Source organism: Ammodytes marinus (genome assembly GCF_949987685.1).
Source record: "Ammodytes marinus genome assembly, chromosome: 7".
NCBI lineage: Eukaryota > Metazoa > Chordata > Actinopteri > Uranoscopiformes > Ammodytidae > Ammodytes > Ammodytes marinus.
This window is the reverse complement of record NC_137211.1, coordinates 30329681-30349811: the sequence shown is the minus strand read 5'-3', so window position 1 is coordinate 30349811 and position 20131 is coordinate 30329681. Positions and strand designations below refer to the sequence as shown.

Below are 20131 nucleotides of genomic sequence, written 5' to 3'. Positions count from 1 at the left end.
TATATCAAATAGTCAAATAAAATCATTCATTCATTCATCTAGCCTATAAATAAAGAAGAAAAACTGACACAGGGATAGTATTGATGGTCCCGTTAACATATAAGAGGATTCACACTGGTACAAAGATCATTGCAGCTCAGATATGCTGCCAGCAATACAGACAAACAAACTGATAAAATACAAAAATACAAAGAGATTGCTGAGGGCAAAGAATACTACTGAAGATCAAAAAAACAACACATGCTGTAGATTAACAGAGAGCTATAGACTGGTGAATGTGAAAGGCCAATGAGAAGTCAATTGAAGCGTCATAGAAAATAAAGAAAAGGGGTTCCCGTAGCTCAGTGGGTAGGGCACGGATGAGTACTAACTTCCGGGAAGATTTTGGGTATGGATCGATTGGATACTTTTCCTACTCAACCGCCCCACAACGCATTGCATATTTTCAAACGACAAGAACGGTATTTTTTGGTTAATTCTTTATTTACAATTCTGCATTCTATAAGAAGAAGAAGACATTCTTTATTGCTTGGGTATACTTCAGTGTGAATGTTTCAACGCACCTCGCATACACAATCGATATTTAAGTAGACAGTATGTAGTATACAGATGTTGAGTATGTAGGAGGGAGGACGTTAGTATGGCTTTCTGAACACAGCCAATGAGAGTAAAAAAAAAAGAAGGGTAAAATGGGGAAATGATGTAGAGAGGAAGGTGCGAGAAAAAAGAAGTATGGGTGTTAAAGCACACTAGTGAACACTGTTCAATCGAAGCGGACACTAGGGTTGGACAATATCAACGTCAAACTAAAAATGTGTCACAACTCAGAAATGTAGTTACGCACTATAGCTTTAAGGCATTTGTTATTTAACATGGACACATTAAACAGCACAGTTTGTCATGATATTAATTAAAGGAACACATTGCTATTTTTTAAAAGACTCCGGTTTGCCCAACCCAAACTGATACAAGTACAAGAAAAGTAGCACAGTGCAAGAAAATAAACACGGAAAATAAATGAGCGGGAGACAAATAGAACCATAAATATAGAGGAAAATATGAGGCGATGGAAGCATGATGCTGAACCCTGAGCAATTAAAAAAGCCTGGGGGAGAAGATTGGGAGATGGGCTATAGGTTAAGAGAAAATGATGAAGAGAAGGAGGTGTATAGTTGATCAACAGAGGTGGAAGGCAGGTGAGTATCAGAAGGCAAAGAGCATGAACGGAGAGGTGGTTGGATACTATGAGGAGATAGCCTGAGTGGTCATGGAGACAGGAGTTGAGATGGACAGAGTATGAAATGATATAGGGAGGGAGAGAGAAAGAGAGACGGCTGGCCCCTCAACAGTCAACACTAATGAAGAAGAATGAGCGGCCTGAGCCTGCTTTCTGGAACCGCTCCTCACTACACACACACATGCACAAAATATTCTCACACACACACACACACACACACACACACACACACACTTCCACTGAAATATGGACTCTCCCAAATTTTGACACCAAAAATTATATGGAGCGAAAACCAGCAATAAGCCGAACATCACATTCACCTCATCGCTAAGCGTGAATAAATATTACAAAGTGTCTCTTTTGCTTTTTCTTTAAACTTGGCCTAATTAAGGAATGGAGTTCTCTCCCACATTTTTTTTTACTATTTGTTCTAAGGGAATACATGTCAGATTAAAAATAAAAACCTCTGGCGCGGGCGTTTCACACCAAGCTTTCTAAATAAGATCAGAGTGGCTTGCTTTAATTGGGGCTAAAGTCTTTGGCAGTGTTGTTATATCCCTTTTCCAGGGCTGCAGAACTTTTCTACAAAGTCGATGTACTGTGGAGAAGATATAGCACTGATTATCCTCTGACACTGTTTGTGACTCCCCTGCCCACCAGAGACAACAGGAAATTCAACTTTGAGCTAAATAAATGAAATCCCATACATTGTTCAGTGGGAGTTTTCCACTTTTTGAAATGAGTGTAGAAATGATTTGTAGAAGGTGACATTGATTCAGAGCACATGTTTTGTCTGATTCTAGTTTTCTCTTCAGCGCTCAATTGAAGGTCTGTTTGTGCCTCATTAGCTCTGACTGTCTTCAGACAACAGGAAAAAACCCACTTATTTTCCTCTGCTTTTATCTCTAGTTGAGAGCGTTCTATCCCAGCAGTGTCTACAAGAAGTTTTCACTAATGTTTTGTGTTTTAATTTCATTTAAATTCTTGCTTGTATGTGTCTTTATGATGTTTTGGATGTAATGTATTTTACTTATTTTACTGTACAGCACTTTGGTCCGCCTCGCTGTTATAAATGTGCTGTATAAATAAAGTTGACTTGACTTGACTTGACTTGAAGAAGAAAGTGCAGCTTTAAGGAATCCTTGAGATTTTGTTCAGCCCTCCTCGCTCACTCTGTTGAACTAAAGTTGATTAAGACTCACTAGAACACATTAGTTTAATGTGTAAGTGTACAGTAGTAATGAAACTCATGTTGGATTATCAGCGATTATTTGGCTTATGTAGATTTATTTGCACTGACCAGTGCCTCTGTTTGGTAATCGTTAGCCTCATAGCATAATTGCCTAAATCATATTTACTCTACTTTACTTTTACTCTACATCTACTCTATTCTACATCTACTCTACTCTACATCTACTTTTCGTTAGCCTAATAGCATAATTGCCTAAGTCACATTTTAAGGGTTATAGAGTAGGGTAAAGTAGATGTAGAGTAGAGTAGATGTAGAATAGAGTAGATGTAGAGTAAAAGTAGAGTAGAGTAAATATGATTAAGGCAATTATGCTATGAGGCTAACGTTATGTAACTCTAGGCCTGTTGTGCCTGTAATTCAGTCATTACAAATCCAATGTTACCTTTTTTCCAAAGGAAGTGATAAGACTGGAATCTGGTGTTCTGACGCCTGGCGTACAGAAGCAGTGCATTGTCCTTTAAACACACGAACCATCAGATTGTGATTTATATTACTACCTACTGTATATCTAACTATAAAAGAAGACGTCAGATAGTGTATGTGTGTGTGTGTGTGTGTGTGTGTGTGTGTGTGTGTGTGTGTGTGTGTGTGTGTGTGTGTGTGTGTGTGTGTGTGTGTGTGTGTGTGTGTGTGTGTGTGTGTGTGTGTGCGCGCGCGTGTGTGTGTGTGTGTGTGTCCTTCGAGTTTCCCGGCAACCGTAGCTCTGATCTACTTCACACTAGGTGGGTGTGTTGCTGAGGGAGTGCAGATGCCACGAGTGAAGTCGTTTGGATCAAAAGTTCTGTAGAAAACAAGTCAAATATGTGCGGTTATGGTTAGAGATCCTGTGTCTATTTCCGTCTCTATACATTTGTGAAATGATGTTATAAACCTTTAGGATAAGCATGATTTTGTTTTCCTCAAGTTGACTTTTTAAACTTGTACACAGCCAGCATAGGCAAAAGTTTAAAAAAATGCATCAATATGTTGATTCACACTCTACAGCAAAACAGTTAAGATTAACTTTAAACCATATTAAAGGGTTTATGATTGATAGAAATTCGCCCAATGGTCCTGGCTTGAAGTTGGGGGCAGTTGCCATTGAAGATGTGCACAGGTGATGCAGAAGGGCGTGTTTAGGATGGTAATATTTTGTTTTCCAATCATGGTTTTATTTCAAGCATTGTTGAATGTTCCAAGCTGAAGTTGAATTGGAAAATAATGCCATCAGATTAGGATTGGGTTTGTTAGCAGTAGTTTCCCTGTGATTGGAGGTTTGTTTGGCATAGCTTTGATCAAATCCAATGAAACAGTAAAAGACAATCTGTAGATAAAGGTTCAGGATTTGTATGTGTTTATTCTGCAAACTATGACATGTATCTCTTCAGGTTTGTATTTTTTACATTGTCATATCTTTCTATGCAAGTAACTCAATGTATATCTTCAGCAAGTGCACTATTTAACTGGACAAAGTGCAGTCCACCATTAAGGTTGAATCAGTGGGAAAGATGAGATAAATTACAGTCTCTTTGTTTGGGTACCTGAACATATCTTCACACGTGCATTACACAACATACAGTTTACAGTAGGTGCATCAGTGGCTGGGTTTTTAAGAAAGGTTTTTGTCCATTTTTAAATGAATCTTCCTTCATCCATCAATGTTGTTTTTCAGCCTGTTGCTTTCTTTAAACCAATGACTTTCATCCAGCTTGTCTGCACATCTTTTTCTCTGTCTCTCTCTCTCTGCATCTACTCCAATTCTCTCCATCTCTCTTGGTTTATTTGGTCTTCTTCTGCCTCTTTCTTTTCTTTCTCTCTTTTCCGCATCCCCAACCCAGTCTCACAGTGAAATGTGTAATAGCTACGTTGGTCCACAGCGCAAAATGTAGAGGTTTCACAATAAAGGCCTTGAAATTGTGAATTACCTACATTTGTTCCCCCCATTCATTTCTAATGGACAGCGTACATGTCATATGACTTTCAGGTCAGGTCCTCCCGGCCGAAACGAAACCCAAGCTGTGACCGCCATTGCCACAGCTTTTTTTCTGCAGATTTTTAAGATGTATAAGCTATTAAATGGATAACATTGTTAGTGAGAAATGTGTGTCTTACTCTCACAATCTTCACTCAGTGAATGTATACGATGTAGTTTGATGGTTATCACGAATATTATTCTGGACATCGCCAAGAAAATGTTGAAATACAACATTTGTCTCAGGTTGATATACTGGTTGCTATGACGCTTGTGACGCTGCCTTAAACCGGAAAAAGGAAGTGTTTTGAATACTTATTATTTCTTTGCTGTAAATGCTTAATGTAACTGTTAAATTGTGTTCTCTCATTTAAAAAACACATGTTTATTTCAGAGCAGGGATAACGTCTACAGAGTCGCCTGCTTACAGCTCCCGTGACAGTTATGAACGTTATATTTTCTTTTTCACAAGGAAAGCCAATCAAGAGAGCAGAGCTCACGCCTCCTCCACTGTCAGACAGGAAGTGAAGCGATAAATGACAAAGTAAAATCGGATAGGCACTTCCGGTTTCAATATCCGGTCATGTATTTAGCTTTCTTTATATGTCCATGGTATTTAGAGAGCTGATTACTCGATATTGCAGACTTTGCAGTTAAAATAGCAGGAAAACTACAACCACGTGCCCACTTTGCTTGCTTTTTAACCTCTGTATAATCTTGTGGATTAAATTACTTTTTATGTTATTCATTATTTTACATTAAATTACCTTTTGAGGAGAGATATCCTTCACAACTTTTTTTTTCTCACCTGCACAATTTGTGACCATTATTCATCTGAGATAGTCATTATTTACAACAACATAAACACATTACCTCATCGTGATCCATACTAACTGCCGTCTCTCGTTCATTCGCTTTCTGTGAGGACACGGAATCTTTCAGCTCCGTGAGAGTGGTTAGTGAACCTGCATCAACTCATTGCAATCAGGTGTGTGTAGCACTGACTGGCATTAGTTGATGCAGTGTCACTAACCACTATCACGGAGCCGAAAAGAGTCCGGTGCCCTCACACTTTCAACACACGGACATGCACTATATTGCTTCCTGATCATTTGAATCTTGCACGCCCGGCACGCGCTAGAAAACAGCTTTACGACAGCTGGCGTCGTAAAAATACTACCGCTTTTGTCCAAAGGGGCCGCCAACCAACAAAGTTACTCGTGGCCACTTTAAGCTATCTTTTTCTATTGCTGTTTTCCCCCCTAGACTCTTTAGTGTTGTGAACATAGTTCACTCAGAGAGAAAGCGCCTTTCTAAAGAAAAGTGCTTCACAATGTTTTCACAAATTATCAAAGCCTTAGGGCACTTTCACCCTTGACTTGTTCGGTTTCATTGAAACAGACTCGTTTTTTTTTCCAGCCTGGCTGCGGGCCGTTAGTGCAGGTGAGAACGCGGCTATCGTGTTTTCAGTTAAGCATCAACAGTGGACCAAACAACCAGACACCTTGTTGAAGAGGAGGTCTCAATACACTTTCAACTAGTCTGGCTCCACGGATGTAGAACGTTGAGATTGGGACATTGAGACATAAAGAACAAGTTCTTATCGACAATAGTGGCCTGACAAAACTCTTGTAGCCAGACAATCTACTCCCTGTAGTTTCTTTCTGTAGTTTTCCCTCATGGAAATGCTCGACCAATTGTAGAGCAGTTCAGGAACTACGTTATTGCTACTGTCCCAAGACACATCTGACCAATGAATGAAGAGAACGTTCTCACGTGGCTTATGCAGCTGCATTTTGGTACACTTCACCAACTGATTGAGACCAAAGGAACTGATAGGTGTGAAAGAGAAGCCAACCGGTTGAAAATCAAACCAATGTATCATTCTAGCACCGTCTTTGACAACGAATGTGCAAACTTCCACTGTGTTCGACATGGATGTTTTCTCTGACAGTAAACGCCAGGGTGTCAGCACATTTTTTAAGTTCAAATTATTTAAGGACTTTAAATTACCTTAAGACCTTTTTTAAGACCTCTAAAATGAAAAATTAATACCATCGACAAACTACACTGTACTCCCTAAAGAGTTTTATCAAGTTTGAATAACAAATATTCAATGCACTTTAGCTAACAACTGCTGTCTTATTACAGAAAATAAGAATGTTCAGCAGTCTGAATTAAGACTATGTAGCCCTAGCCTGGCTCCGCCCGCCCGCCTACTTCCGGCCACATTTTATTTTCCCTTCAGTAGTCAGTCTGGGTGTACAGCCCATTTCCCAGTTTTGCCGGAGATTCGACAGCCGGTCCAATCAGCGAACAGAGCGAGTGGCTGAGAACGATGACGTCGAAGTCGCGCTCCAGTTTCAGTTGCCAGAAGCCGGCTCATGACACACGTGACGACCAAACGTTAAGCGATTGGTTGGCTAATCCAGAGTGGCACTGGGCAGATCCAATAGTTTTAAACTTTAACAGACACCCGCCTCCATGAGTGAACGTTTGCCAATTACAGCACTGCCAGACCTTCTGTACAAATGAAATGAAGTACGATGGTCTGGTAGCACCAGGCTAATGTAGCCCTGCATTTACCATCAAATGAATAGAAGTGAAATAAACCTGAAAACCCAGTCATTGCCCAGTCAGTCTGTCCTTGTTTGCTTTTCCGCGGCCCGACTTCAAACAAGACGGCCGTACTCATTCTGCCCTGTTCTAATTGAATGCCTCCCCTCAAACAACGCAATACTTTATAAGACATTTTAAGACCTTAAATATCAAAACCTAAATTGAATGACTTTTCAAGGATCCGCGGCTGCCCTGGACAACGCTTGCTTACTGTCCCTCAGCCTCCTGTCTGTTGTTCCCCCACCTTTTCTTTTTCTATTCCTCCCTGTCCCCTACTTTCCTTTCCCTCTCTTTTGTTTGTCTGCAGTTTTTCGATCAAACCAGCACATCAAGCTGAATCTAGAGTCTGTGTTTAGTCTTTTATCTGTCTCTCTATACTGTCGGTGGCCCTCAAAGCTTTCAATGGGGTAGTGGTACATTGTAACCCTGACCTTTCTGAGCAGCATCAGGTCTGTGGGCACGCGCCACCAGACCCCCTACATTCTCTCCCTCTTTCTGCGTTCTCAGCTGGCGGTCCCGAAAAATAATAATTCAACACGGCCCTGTATTGTGTTCTGTTTGAAAAGCCACTTCAGCTGTCGCAAGCAATCGACACGCTTTTTTTTTTTTTCATGGCGAATTTCACAGCAATATTCTGGTCAGCATTTTATCGTCCCCCCCCTCTCTCTCACACACGCTTAGCAAGAGCTTTTTGTGGAACCAGGACCCCCAGCTGGGATAAGAGAGGGTACGCAGCAGGGCTTTTAGCTAGGGTTTTTCCACTGGCTTTTGTTGCCGTTGAAACATCCGCAACATTATCAGAACAGTCCACTTTGTACCAGCCAACTCTTTTGTGTTCTGTTGTCATCTGTCTCTCCGTCTCTATGAGTTTGGGTCTGCCTTGCCTTTGTGATTTTCTCTCCAATTCACTCCCCCTGTAGCCAACTACCAAAGATATAGATTTTTTTTCTTCCCCTGCCTTTCTGTAAATAAATCAATACCATTGTGTTATTGCTTCCTACCAGGGCTGTGTTGACAAGTTCACTTATGTGAAACTTTCAAATAGCTTTAAAAAAAATGGTTTTACTCCCGTTTAATACAATATTTTGTTCAGCAAATGCATCTTCTTATTGTCTTTTACTAAAACAATGACTGATTAACTTTTCCTTTGCTGTTCTTTGTATAACACAATTGTAAAGTGTCAATGCTGCCTCCAATAATTCAAAGTTTTGCCCAACAATTAGCCAAATTAGATTTGCTCAGCATGTTGGTCTGGACACATTTCATTGAAGCTCATTAACTATTTCAGAGAATTCAGAGTTGCCAATCAAATCGTTCTATCTGATATGGGCGGGACAGAGCCCTATGTATGGTGCTCTGGGTCGGACGTAACCCGATGACAACTGTGCTGGGCATGCGCCGTCGAAGCCGTGATAGTAAACAACAAAAATATTTGCAGATATGTTGTTTGAGTTTGAAACGGCTTTGGCCTTGATACTTAAAGATTTGGAAGAAGGCACTCAAATCTTTCATTAGCAAGAAAGAAGAATGTTCTGTTTTTCCGACCGACCACGGCAAAAGTAATTTACCAGTTAACCACGCTGTTCACCAAACGAACGGGGCTTAATACATCACCTTGTCCATTGCTCTGATTGGGCGTAGTGCTAGCCAATTGCGTGCAGTGGCATTTGCACACATAGGTGCCATCCCTTTAGTTGGGACGGTCCTAAGGGTTGTATCAGCTATTTATGTTTGCTCTAACTCTACACCTCCCCCTTCTTTATATTTAGGCTATTCCTTTCTGGACCCCTATTAATGTTCAAATTGGATTGGTCAGGCCTATCAACCGCAGTGCCTCAGCCTATCACCTGGGAGAGGTGCCAGTCAATTGCCTGCCAGTCATCAGATGAAATGGACTTCTAATGGAGTTGCGGCTCCCGGGCTGGGTTTAGGCAGAATGGAGAGCAGGCAGACTTCCACCATCTCCTGACTCTCTGTTTGTCATTTGTTTTTCTCTCTTTCTATCTGCGGCTGCACCCAGTCCCACTTCTTCTCCTCTCTCCACTTCCCCTCACTCTGTCATTCTGATCTGCTGGGGGAGCCACAGTGAAATACAGCTATAGGCTCGTTGTAAAAGACCATCCCTGCGTTCCAAATCACATACTCTTTCTTTTTACTACACTACATACTAATGTACAGAAGAGTTTTAGGGCCACAGGAGAGAAAAAGAAAATGATTATTTTTTTCATTATGTTGAGAAATGTCAAGAATAAAGACGAATACTCCAAAATGCTATTGGAGTTAGTGGGGCATTGTGTTTTTTTCAGCATACTACAATTGACGTGCATGTATTAGGACATCCTAAATCTTTTTTTGGCATACTAAATAGTAGGGAAGTATGGGGATTGGAACGCAGGGCATATTGCTATACGTTATCCTCGAGGGCAGTGTGAAACCCCGCAGGCTTCTTAGTCTGTATTCTACTTCAGCTCAGGATGGATATTCAATCAGAGCATCAGGTGGTTGGTTAGTGGCTTGTTGTGAGGTGTTGCCAGGTTTTTTTAAATAGCTCAGTAGAAGTACACATATACTATTTAACTAACCTTACACTAATGCATAATCTCTGGTACCCAGAATTCTAAAACATGCTTTGATATGTTGCATTTTGACATTTTTTCATTCAGCAGATTGTGAGGATATTTTCACTGATTTTGACAAAAGCGTTCTCCAGAATCACTGACTCCTCCTTTAACATAACATATTAATGCATTTGGTAATGCAGAATCAGTTCCTTTGTACTTTTTACCCTTGTATGAATCCTTTCTGAACTCCGGGGATCTTCCTGAACTGTGGGGGTCTTTATCAGTCTGGTGCCGACCCCATTGCCATGCTCAAACTGTGGTAAATTAGCCAGTTGTCACTTAACGTTCCATTTCTGTCTTTGGTGGGGCCTGATTTGCAACCTGAGGTCATGGGCAGGAAATCAGCCAAAGGTGCTCTAAATTCTCAATGAGAAAGAACAGATGAGTGAGTCAGTGCGTTTCCATGGGACAACTAGATTGGATTAAGACTTATACCGAACTTGCCACTCGAACGGACCGAGTCACTTGTCTGAGTATGTCCTTTCAGAGAATCGGATAAATGGCCGGAGCATAGCTGACTCCGCTACGCGGCGCTGTGGCCCTTTAACAAGTGGTTATAGAGCCACGTCCGGTTCCCTTCCGGCAAGATCCCTACTATTTATTACGTCGTCTCCCCGGCAGGGATTCCGAGCAAGCGCAGAACGTAAACTCCGATTTGCGATATGGTATCCTGTTTACATGCAGATAGAATGCTGACTATGAACGAGTTATCTAGGTGTTCTTATCCGACTTTGCTTGTCCCTTAATGTGCCGATTTGTGTGTGAAGTAGATCGGATAAAGGTGTTTACATGCATTTTACAAGTCCTGTTGAAGTCTTATTCGTTTATTTACCCGATTATGAGTCTGCATGTAAACGCACTGAGTGTAGCAGAAAGCCAACAGAAAACAGAATGGAAGGAAGGTGAAGATAAAAGAAGGATAACAGAGGGACGAGATGAAAGGACATGAGAGGGGGGAGCCATATTGATCAGCCCTGCTCTGTGAGTCTGTCAGTGGGGTTGAATGGTTTGAGTTTCACAGCTGGAGTGAACTCTGTGTTGCTAGGAACAGATCTCATGTCCAGCTCTACATGTCACATACACACAGCCTGTCTCTCTCTCTCCACCAGCTGGCTTCAGGTCCAATGCCCCCTCCCCCTCACCCCCTTCAGTCAATTTAGCTCATTGCATGGTTCCACATGGGCTGCTGAAGCTAAAGCACTCCAGTGGGAACAGTAGTCAATCTGAAAACAGCCCTCCTCCTCCCTACTGCAAAGCAGGGAATGAGCCTGAATCATTTTTTGACTGAGAATCCAAAACAAATTTAAAAGAGATTCTCCCTGCGTTCCAATTCCCATACTTCCCTACTATTTAGTATGCCAAAAAAAGATTTAGGGTGTCCCAATACATGCACGTCAATTGTAGTATGGTGAAAATACATAAATGTCTTAATTCTTGACATTTCTCAACATAATGAAAAAAAAAATCTTCCTTATCTGATTTTTTTTTCTCTCCTGTGGCCCTTAAACTCTTCTGTACTTTAGTATGTAGTGTAGTAAAAAGAAAGAGTATGTGATTTGGAATGCAGGGTCTGATTCTGATGTTAATTTTATTTTTATTTTAGTAAAGAAGCTTGGATTCACAATATGTGTAACTCTTTTATTGTCTACTGGAGTGGTTTGATGCAGAATATTCATTCAACCTGTATCAGTGATGGATCTCAGAGGAGTGACATGGGAGTTCTTATTGTTTTCTGTCCCTCTTACAGTTGCTGATTTATAGTTGACAAAGTGGTATCATTATGTTACTAGAAGATGCCTTGAATGGTTCACTGAAGTATTTTTCTTCTTCGCTGCTCTAAAGGAGGCAATTCAGTCAGTTTTTTTGTTTCTATTATAATTCGATTGGTTAGCGGGTGTGGGATTTGTTAGAACATTTTTATAGAGTCTGCTTGTTTTCCTTTTAGGGATTTCTGCATCCCTCTTGTGTACCAGGGCTCAGATTAAACTTTGCGCTTTAAATTGAATCGTTATGACTAATAGAACGCATTGATTGAATACAGAATAAATGATTCAATAAAAGAATTGACAAGCAGAGTTTGCATCGGTCTGAAAATACACATTCTCCCAGGATTGACCATCCAGTAGATTTTTAAAAGTACTCGTGTTTTTTTCATTATGTTGCTTTACCATCAAATAGTTTTTTTATCTTTCTTATTGCTGAGCGAGGCCAATTGGAAGATCAGGGAAATGGTCTGAGCTATCAGTATAAAGTAATAATTCAGACCATATCCCAATGTGTCAAAAATGTGCTACCAGAAACAATTTTTAATGAATGTGGATAACAAAGCAAATGAGATCAATAAGAGAAAAACAATTGTTATTAATAAAAAGTCAAAATAAGATTTAAAAAAGTAAAAAGTCACGTTTCTTTTTTACTTCCAGTGGTGGCAATTTGGGATTGACCAGAAAAAAAATTGGAAAGTTCATCGCCTTGCGCACACAATCTACAATGGTTGCCTGGGCCTCCAAAGCCATGAGCCAATCAGAGCCTCTCGTCTTTCCATTTAATTTCATTGATTCCAACGGTCTTTATTTTTATTTATTTTTTAACTTTTATTTTAGTGGTTTTACATATTTTTACACATTCGGACAAAAAACAGAATGGAGACACATACAATACTTAACTTAAATGAATAATACTATTCATTGGTGTATAAAATACCATCATTGGTTGAAAAACCACTATTTTAAAGTTCCAGATTATAGCCACCTCCAAGCCAGAGTATTATTTGAACTGTTCTTCCTGGTTTGCAAAGTAGGCTGTTGTCATAATAACGTATATTTATTTAATATATCAAATAGCCAAATTAGTAATCACACTTTATATTAATGAAAAACAAGGCCACTCATTGGCTCTGCAGATACAGCCTCTTTCAGTCTTTTGTTCTTGAAAGTGTAATGATGGATTATGTAGAATGTATTATGTTATCAAAAGTCAAAGTCTTTTATTGTCAGTTCTGACACATGCAAGACATACAGTCCCCTCCAATAGTATTAGAACGGTGAGGCCAATTCCTTTATTGTTGCTGTAGACTGGAAACATTTGGGTTTGATACCAAAAGATGAATATGAGACAATAGCTCAACATTTCAGCTTTCATTTCCAGGTATTAACATCTGGATCTGATACACAACTTAGAAGATATCATTTTTTGTAAAGGAACACCACATTTTTAGGCGAGCAGAAGTATTGGAACAGATAGACTTTAAATAAATTAAAGTGAATAAACCGTAATATTTTGTCGCAAATCCTTTGCTTGCAATAACCGCATCAAGCCTGTGACCCATTGACATCACCAAACTTTTGCATTCTTCTTTTGTGATGCTTTTCCAGGCTTTCAACGTAGCCTCATTAAGTTGCTTTTGGTGTTAGGGGGTTACTCTCTGAAGTCTCCTCTTTGGCAGGTAAAATGCATGCTCTATAGGGTTTAAGTCTGGAGATTGACTTGGCCAGTCTATAACAATCCACTTGTTGCCCCTGATTAACTCCTTTGTTGTGTTTTGGGTCATTATCTTGCTGCATGATAAAGGATATTCCAATCAGTTTGGTTGCATATTTCCTTAAATTGTCAGACAAAATGTTTCTGTAGACTTAGAGTTCTTTTTGCTGTATCCATCATGTGTTACATCATCAATGAAGAATAATGAGCCCGTCCCAGAAGAAGCCATGCAAGCCCAAGCCATGACATTGCCTCCATCGTGTTTCACAGATGAGCTTGTATGTTTGGGATCATGAGCAGATTCTTTCTTTCTCTAAACTTTAGCCTTTCCATCACTTTGGTAAAGGTTCATCTTGACAACAACACAGTAACACATGATGGCAGCAGCAAAATGAACTCAGAAGTCTACAGAAACATTCGGTCTGCCAATTTAAAGAAAGATGCAACCAAACTGATTGGAAGATGCTCCATCATGCAGCAAGATAATGATCCAAAAAAACTGCAAAAACAACAAAGGAGTTCATCAGGGGCAAGAAGTGGAAGGTTTTAGACTGGCCAAGTTAATCTCCAGACTTAAACCCTATAGAGCATGCATTTTACATACAAACCCTATGTTTAGGCAAATTAAATTACATGTATGTATCCAACCAGTACTCGAGTTGAGGGGGGATGAAGGGGGATGGCATCCCTCTTGGAAATAAAGATCGCAAAATCATCCCCCTTCTAAAATGGTCATCCCCCCTTCCCATCCCCTGTTATTTTATCAATGAATGGAGAAACATTACCACTATTTCAACATCTAGTAACACCGGCGCATATGCTGCCGGTACTCCACTCTGCACTCGATTCCGGCGCTTGCCAGGGCAGGGGAAATGTATTTTAATTTCAGCCAATTAAAAAATGTGTATATAATATACCATTACCATTCCTAGCTTCTGATTGGATGGGCACGGCTAAATCCCGCCTCCAAAATCACCGATCCCATCACCACCTGCTTTCCTATGGTCAACCGTCAATCACGTCCACAGAGCGCAGTCTCTCCTTTGCAAAGGCAGTTAGTAGGCTACTCGGCTACTTTTCTCACGTGTTAACTTGTTCTTTTGGATAGTAAATGCTGTGCGCAAAAGCTTATTCACTTCCTACTTTATCCAAACCGACTTACACAACTTTTTGTTTAGCGTATCGCTTATTTAATTAAGCCTGTTAACAAGCCTAGTGCTGCTTCCGCCTCCAACGATGCTGCTGCTGCAACATCGGGCTCACTCTCTCATATGCCAGGTGGCAGTTGGTTCTACAAGGGCGGAGCAGCTAGTGCAAAGTACATTTCTGAGAGTTGTGCCATTGACATGGCTTTATACGCTGGTCACCAAAAGAAAGTGATTGTCTACAGTAGCTCAGAAGAGACTGACATCTCAATTCCACTTAACGACACCACTGACAAGAGTTCAGATGGCCAGAAAGATGATGATGGTGACTTTGTCATTGTTAGCTTTGCAGGCAAAACCACTAGGTTTTTTGCTAGGCCTTGTTCAGGAAAATTGACCTTCAATATTTGTAAAATATTTACTTTAAATAAACCTTAAATAAGTGATTGTCTAATGGATTTGTCTTGCATTACAGTTTATGAGGTATATAACAATGGCACAATTTACCCCATGGTATTCTCTCTTGTGGCACAACTTACACCACACCGGGGGCAAGTTGTGCCACAAGACAACTTTTTTTCCGAAAGCTATATTTCTTCAACGGTTTATTCCAGATCCAAAGTTTTTATTGCCAGGGATGCACAAAACCCTGAAATATTTGTACATATTTGAGTTGGAGACTTTACTGTCAAGGCCTCATTTTAAAGTCACTTTGAGTAAAAAGTGGCACAACTTAGGCAACTCTCCCCTACATGTTTTTAATATCTGACGGTGTTGACATATTTAACGTTTCTTAAACAGAACAAATAGAGTTTTTCTAGTAGCAGTTTGGTTTTTCTGTTGATGATAGGTGCTAGTATGAACTACTTCAGGAAAATAAAATTATCGAAACATTTCATATAACTTCTTCAGAAATCGGTGTTGATGTTGATGTTTTATTGTGACGCAGGACTTTCAAGATTTGATGTAAAATATTCTAAAACTACAACACTAATCAGAGCCTATCTGACTCTAATGTACTCTGCATAGATAGCTTGTGACAATAGGTCCTTCACAGAGACAGCTGCCCCTCATATTGCCTGATTTTATTACATTTTAATGAAATGTCTGACGGTGGTGACAAAAAGTGTCCCCCCACTTAGAAACCTTATAAAACATGAAGGTGTTGTAGAAACATTTTTTTTATTGACATGAGAGATTATTTAGTGTTGCCTTTGATGAAAAAAGCTCTTTTTAATCATTAAAGTAAAATTTTAATAGGTTTTATTGCATATTGAAACCTTCTCTGTGGACACACTGTTTTTGACATCATGAGAAGATAACAAGTGTCATAAATTTGACATAATAATAACAAAATTTAATTTAAGTGGATAATTGTGCTCCAGACATTCTATTCTTAATCCCTAATAACATCTACAATTTTAAATTTTTTAATTTTTAAAGATAATAGCAGTTACATTTTGTCCCAGCCTTTTATCCCGGTTCTCAAGAATCACTGATAAAATAGAATAGAAAGTAAACAATAGATAAGTTCAAATGAAATGTGCAATGTGATGAAAAATATTTACAATGTGCAATATGCAATCAACTGGATGTACATTTTAAGGCATTTTGATTATGTACAATTCTCCATTGGCAAACACAGACTGCATCAACAAAGGTCACAAGCTGAGAGTAACCAAGAGGGACATTCTTACCCCTGTGTACCTCTTTAGGTTTCTTTAAGAGAACGCTTCTGGAATAGCCTTTAAGTGCTGACTAACATCAGTTAACAGGTTGACTTCTATCCGTTTCTGAGATAATCCCCTACTATTACTAGGTCTAACCTTTCAGTTGGGGTCAATTAAATAAAGCCAATGCTCAAACCATGTCCATGTACCTAAGAGCATCTGAAATGTCAGAGTGTGTTGGGAGTGCAAATGGACTCATTCTCAATGATTTTTTTTTTCTCCTAGAACATGGTCAACCACGGATGAAGATGGCGATGAAAAGGAACTTCAAAGGGCTGTTTTAAAAATATGAGAGTGGATTTTCTGTTAGCATGTCTTTTTTTAAATAGTTTTATGCTATTTATTCTTGCATTATCATCCAGTCAAATTGCTTTATTGTTCTGCACTGCTTAATTCTACAGGGAAGCATTTGAAAAAAAAACCAGATCTTTTATTTTAAGGCTCGTGGTCTGAGTGAAGACATTTTCAATCAGTCATTTGCAACATCTGTAGAAAGTATTTCTAAGATGGGAGTTCCAAGGATCCATCCAGGGTGATTGTGAAAACTCAGATTATGTCCCAAGCTCTGCTGCGTTAGGAGAGATGGCAACAAACAGAAAATACTTTGAAGATGCAAATGAACAACTGCGTAGAGGCCGTCCGACTGTAAGAAGTGATTATATAGAGTTTTATGGTTTTGTATGTTTTTTCAACAACACAGGAACATCAGGCCTGTGATGCACTGTATGATTTGATTAAACCATTCATATCTTATCTTGTTTGTGTCTTTAGTTTTTTCCCTTCCTGAGTACTCAACCAGTTTATCTATGTATTTAAGTCTGTCTGTCTATTGCTAAGTACTTTTACATTTGACCTGTTTTTGTTTGTTCATTACTCAAAATAAAGTCACAAATGTGGTTTATACTTTCAAACTGAAAATATGCTGACGGAACAATGATGAAATGTAAAAGGAAACTTGACTTACCGGTAGTTGGTTAATGAGTTAGAGCCCGACACAAGCGTCTCTTAAAGGTTCAGTAAGTGGAATGGTCAGTTTAGCTAACTTCCTGTCAGTTACTGCAGTTAGCAGTCCCCTCTCTCGTCCCCACGTCACCACATTAATGCACTGCGGTCTTCAAGCAGCGAGTTATCTAGCATCATCTCAGATCCATGAGTGTGATCAAACATGATAAAAACCATCAAAACAGACATTGGGAAGGATTTTTACCTGCTCTGCCATTGTAGGCGCATACACATTCACCCATCTGTCGCTCTGCACGTGCACCGTCAGTGAGACGGGTGCTGGTGTGTAGCGTTCTCTCTTCTGATTGGTTATCAGTCGTGGGATCCCCGAAACGTTTTTTTGCCGATTACATGCAGAGCGGTTGACTGAGAATCGGCTTTATGAAACGCGCACATTATGTAAGTGATCACTGTATGAATAAAGAGTGATTCAACACTTATACTAACATAAATAAATCGCTTACTTCACCTTTAACTCTTGAATCTTCTAAGGGCAGGAGACAGGGCTATAGGCACATCTGGCTGAGCCTTCCAAAGCAACACAACAGCTCAGAAGCTTGTTGAATGAGAAAGTTCTGATAGGTTAACATTTTGAAGGATGTGAGGGACCAAGGCCGATTGAGAACTATAGTCCCAAAACTAAAATCACAAAATTGGCCAGTGCCTGAAAAAAAACAGTTTTTGCATCCCCATGAGTAAAATAAATTCTTAACAATTCTGTGAGTCCTCTTCTCAGTCGTTTAGCCCACAGGACATAAATAGACAAATATGTCCCCAATATGTCCCCAGGCCTGAGCTGGAAGTAAATGAAAAACCATTTTAGTTACAAAAACTAAAAAATTATTGTTTCGATATACAGCCGCGGAAAAAATTGAGAGCCCAGTCTGGATTTTTCTCATATCTTCATCTCTACATTACTTATTGAAAATGCTCTTCGTGACAATATTTTTATTGTGAATGTGGTAGAAATGTTGTCAGTAGTTTATATTATAAAACCAAAATGTTCATTCTACTCAAACAAATGCCTATAAATAGTAAAACAAGATAAACTAAACATTTGGAGTGGTCTCTTAATTTTTTCCATGGCTGTATTTGTTATATATTAAAATAGTTTTTTTTGACAGTAAGAAAATACAGTCAAGGACTTTCTGGTGACAGCTATGTTACTCGTACATCATGAAGAAGATCCCCTTTTGAGCATCACTGAGGGTGCACCGGCCCACGTGTACAATAATGCAACTTGATTGACTTAATGTAACACATTTGACTCAAGTGGCTTTCATTTTCTCTGCTCGATGGTAATTCTTCTCGGGATGAGATGTGGCTTTCACAATGCTGTAGTGAAGTGTGAGGCTGCCGTAATTGGCTTGGAGCACGGACTTAAGGCTGGCAAATGCTCTGCTGCTATGCACCTCCGACACACACACAGACACACACACACATAGACACACACACTTCTGGGCACTAGCGGCCAATCTTAATAAAAGAAATGTCACGGGGGTTGGAGGGAGGCTGGAGGATGTTGCTACGGTAACAGCGGTGAGCGAGGGAGGAAGACAGCAGGTTAGGAAAGAGAGAGAGAGAGACGTGAGGGAGAACACATTTGGCAAATTCAAATGCGCCCCCCCCCCTCCCCCTCCCCCGCTCTCGTCCCTGTTGATCCCGTGTCATACCCAATTACCACTGCAGGGAGGGGGGTTGTAGGCCTGAAACAGAATACAGAATATACAGAAAGAAAAGCGGTAACAGTATGAGGGACTAGGTGTCTGCTTGAACCTTTCAGAGAGATGCTTGCGAGTGCGTCAAACAAGGCAAACACCCACACCTTTCATCTCACGCCTACCAAGGAAAGGTTGTGGAAAGAAATCTTGATTATCTGCAGCTTCAAAAGGAGTGTGTGCAAAACAGGTGAATCATTTCAGTGCGACTACTACTTCTCTTTAAAATGTAAATGAATGGATTAGCCAACATACTGACAATGGACCATAGTATACACAGCTTCGGAAAAAATTAAGAGATTTTTTCAAATCTTCATCTCTACATTACTTATTGAAAAATGCTCCAGATGACCAAAAAATGTATTGGAATTTGGTAGAAATGTTGTCAGTAGAAATGTTCATTCTACTCAAACATATGCCTATAAATACTAAAGCGAGAGACACTGAACATTTGGAGTGGACTCTTTTTTTTCTCCAGAGCTGTATGTGGTAACCACCTGTATCTCAGTTTAGTGTCTTTACTGAACTCATCAGCTTCACAACGATTGTCATACATGAGGCACTCAGGTGCAGAGCAATCAATGGAACACTACGGTGGGGCACACAGGTATGAACACAAAGGTTCGGGGGTGCAGGACAATAATCAGTGACACTATTTCAGTCTAACAATATATATATATATGGGGAGAACGGGGTAATGTGAGACACTTTTTACATTTGCTCCCCTCTAAGCGAGCTAAAATGATTTATCAGTCAAATGTACACATTTCCCATTAATTCAGGATGTTTCCTAGAAACGGGCATTAGCAGAATTTATTCAGGACGAATGGCAGTGAAAATATGATTGTTTAAAAAAAAAAAAAGTTGTCTTGTGTCTCACTTTACCCCAGCTGTGGGGTAAACTGAGACAGACCAGATAAATCAAGGGGGTAAACTGATCCACTTACTTTTTCCACTCTGATACTACCATAACAACACATGTTGTAACAGTTAGAATCCTAACAGCTAGCTTGAAAACCAAATATTCCAAAATTAATGTCGGACTAGCTGTGTACATACATCTACTGATGCCTAGTCTGGACACATCTTCAGTGATGTTCCTGGATTCACTGGACGTTTCGGGTCTTTCAACTATCAGACGCCCTCCTCCAGGTGACCCAGCCGGGGTTGATCAAGTCCCGGCTTGTGTCCAGACGGCTAGCTAGCTACCATGACTCCATGGATCTCCTCTTTTGAGCCACAGCCACCTTGAGGCTCTTTCTGCCGCTTCAGTGGTACTGCGGATGGCTCTCCTTCTCCTCTCTCCATTGATGCCTAAACTACTGTAGGCTCTGGCCAAGGAACGGGCTGCAAATCCTCTGCAACCAACCTCCACA

At 40.0% G+C, this 20131-nt stretch overlaps 1 protein-coding gene across 1 annotated transcript in view; it reads left to right on the top strand.

Annotated features, from left to right (window-relative positions):
* Window positions 1-16782, top strand: part of LOC307253782 (MICOS complex subunit mic25a-like) — a 114757-nt gene extending 97975 nt beyond the window's left edge. The window contains exon 8 of the mRNA XM_080031951.1: window positions 16261-16782. Coding sequence (XP_079888077.1) covers window positions 16261-16281 — 21 coding nt within the window. The 3' untranslated portion in view covers window positions 16282-16782. The remainder of the gene's footprint in view (window positions 1-16260) is intronic.
* Window positions 16783-20131: the final 3349 nt, after the last annotated feature.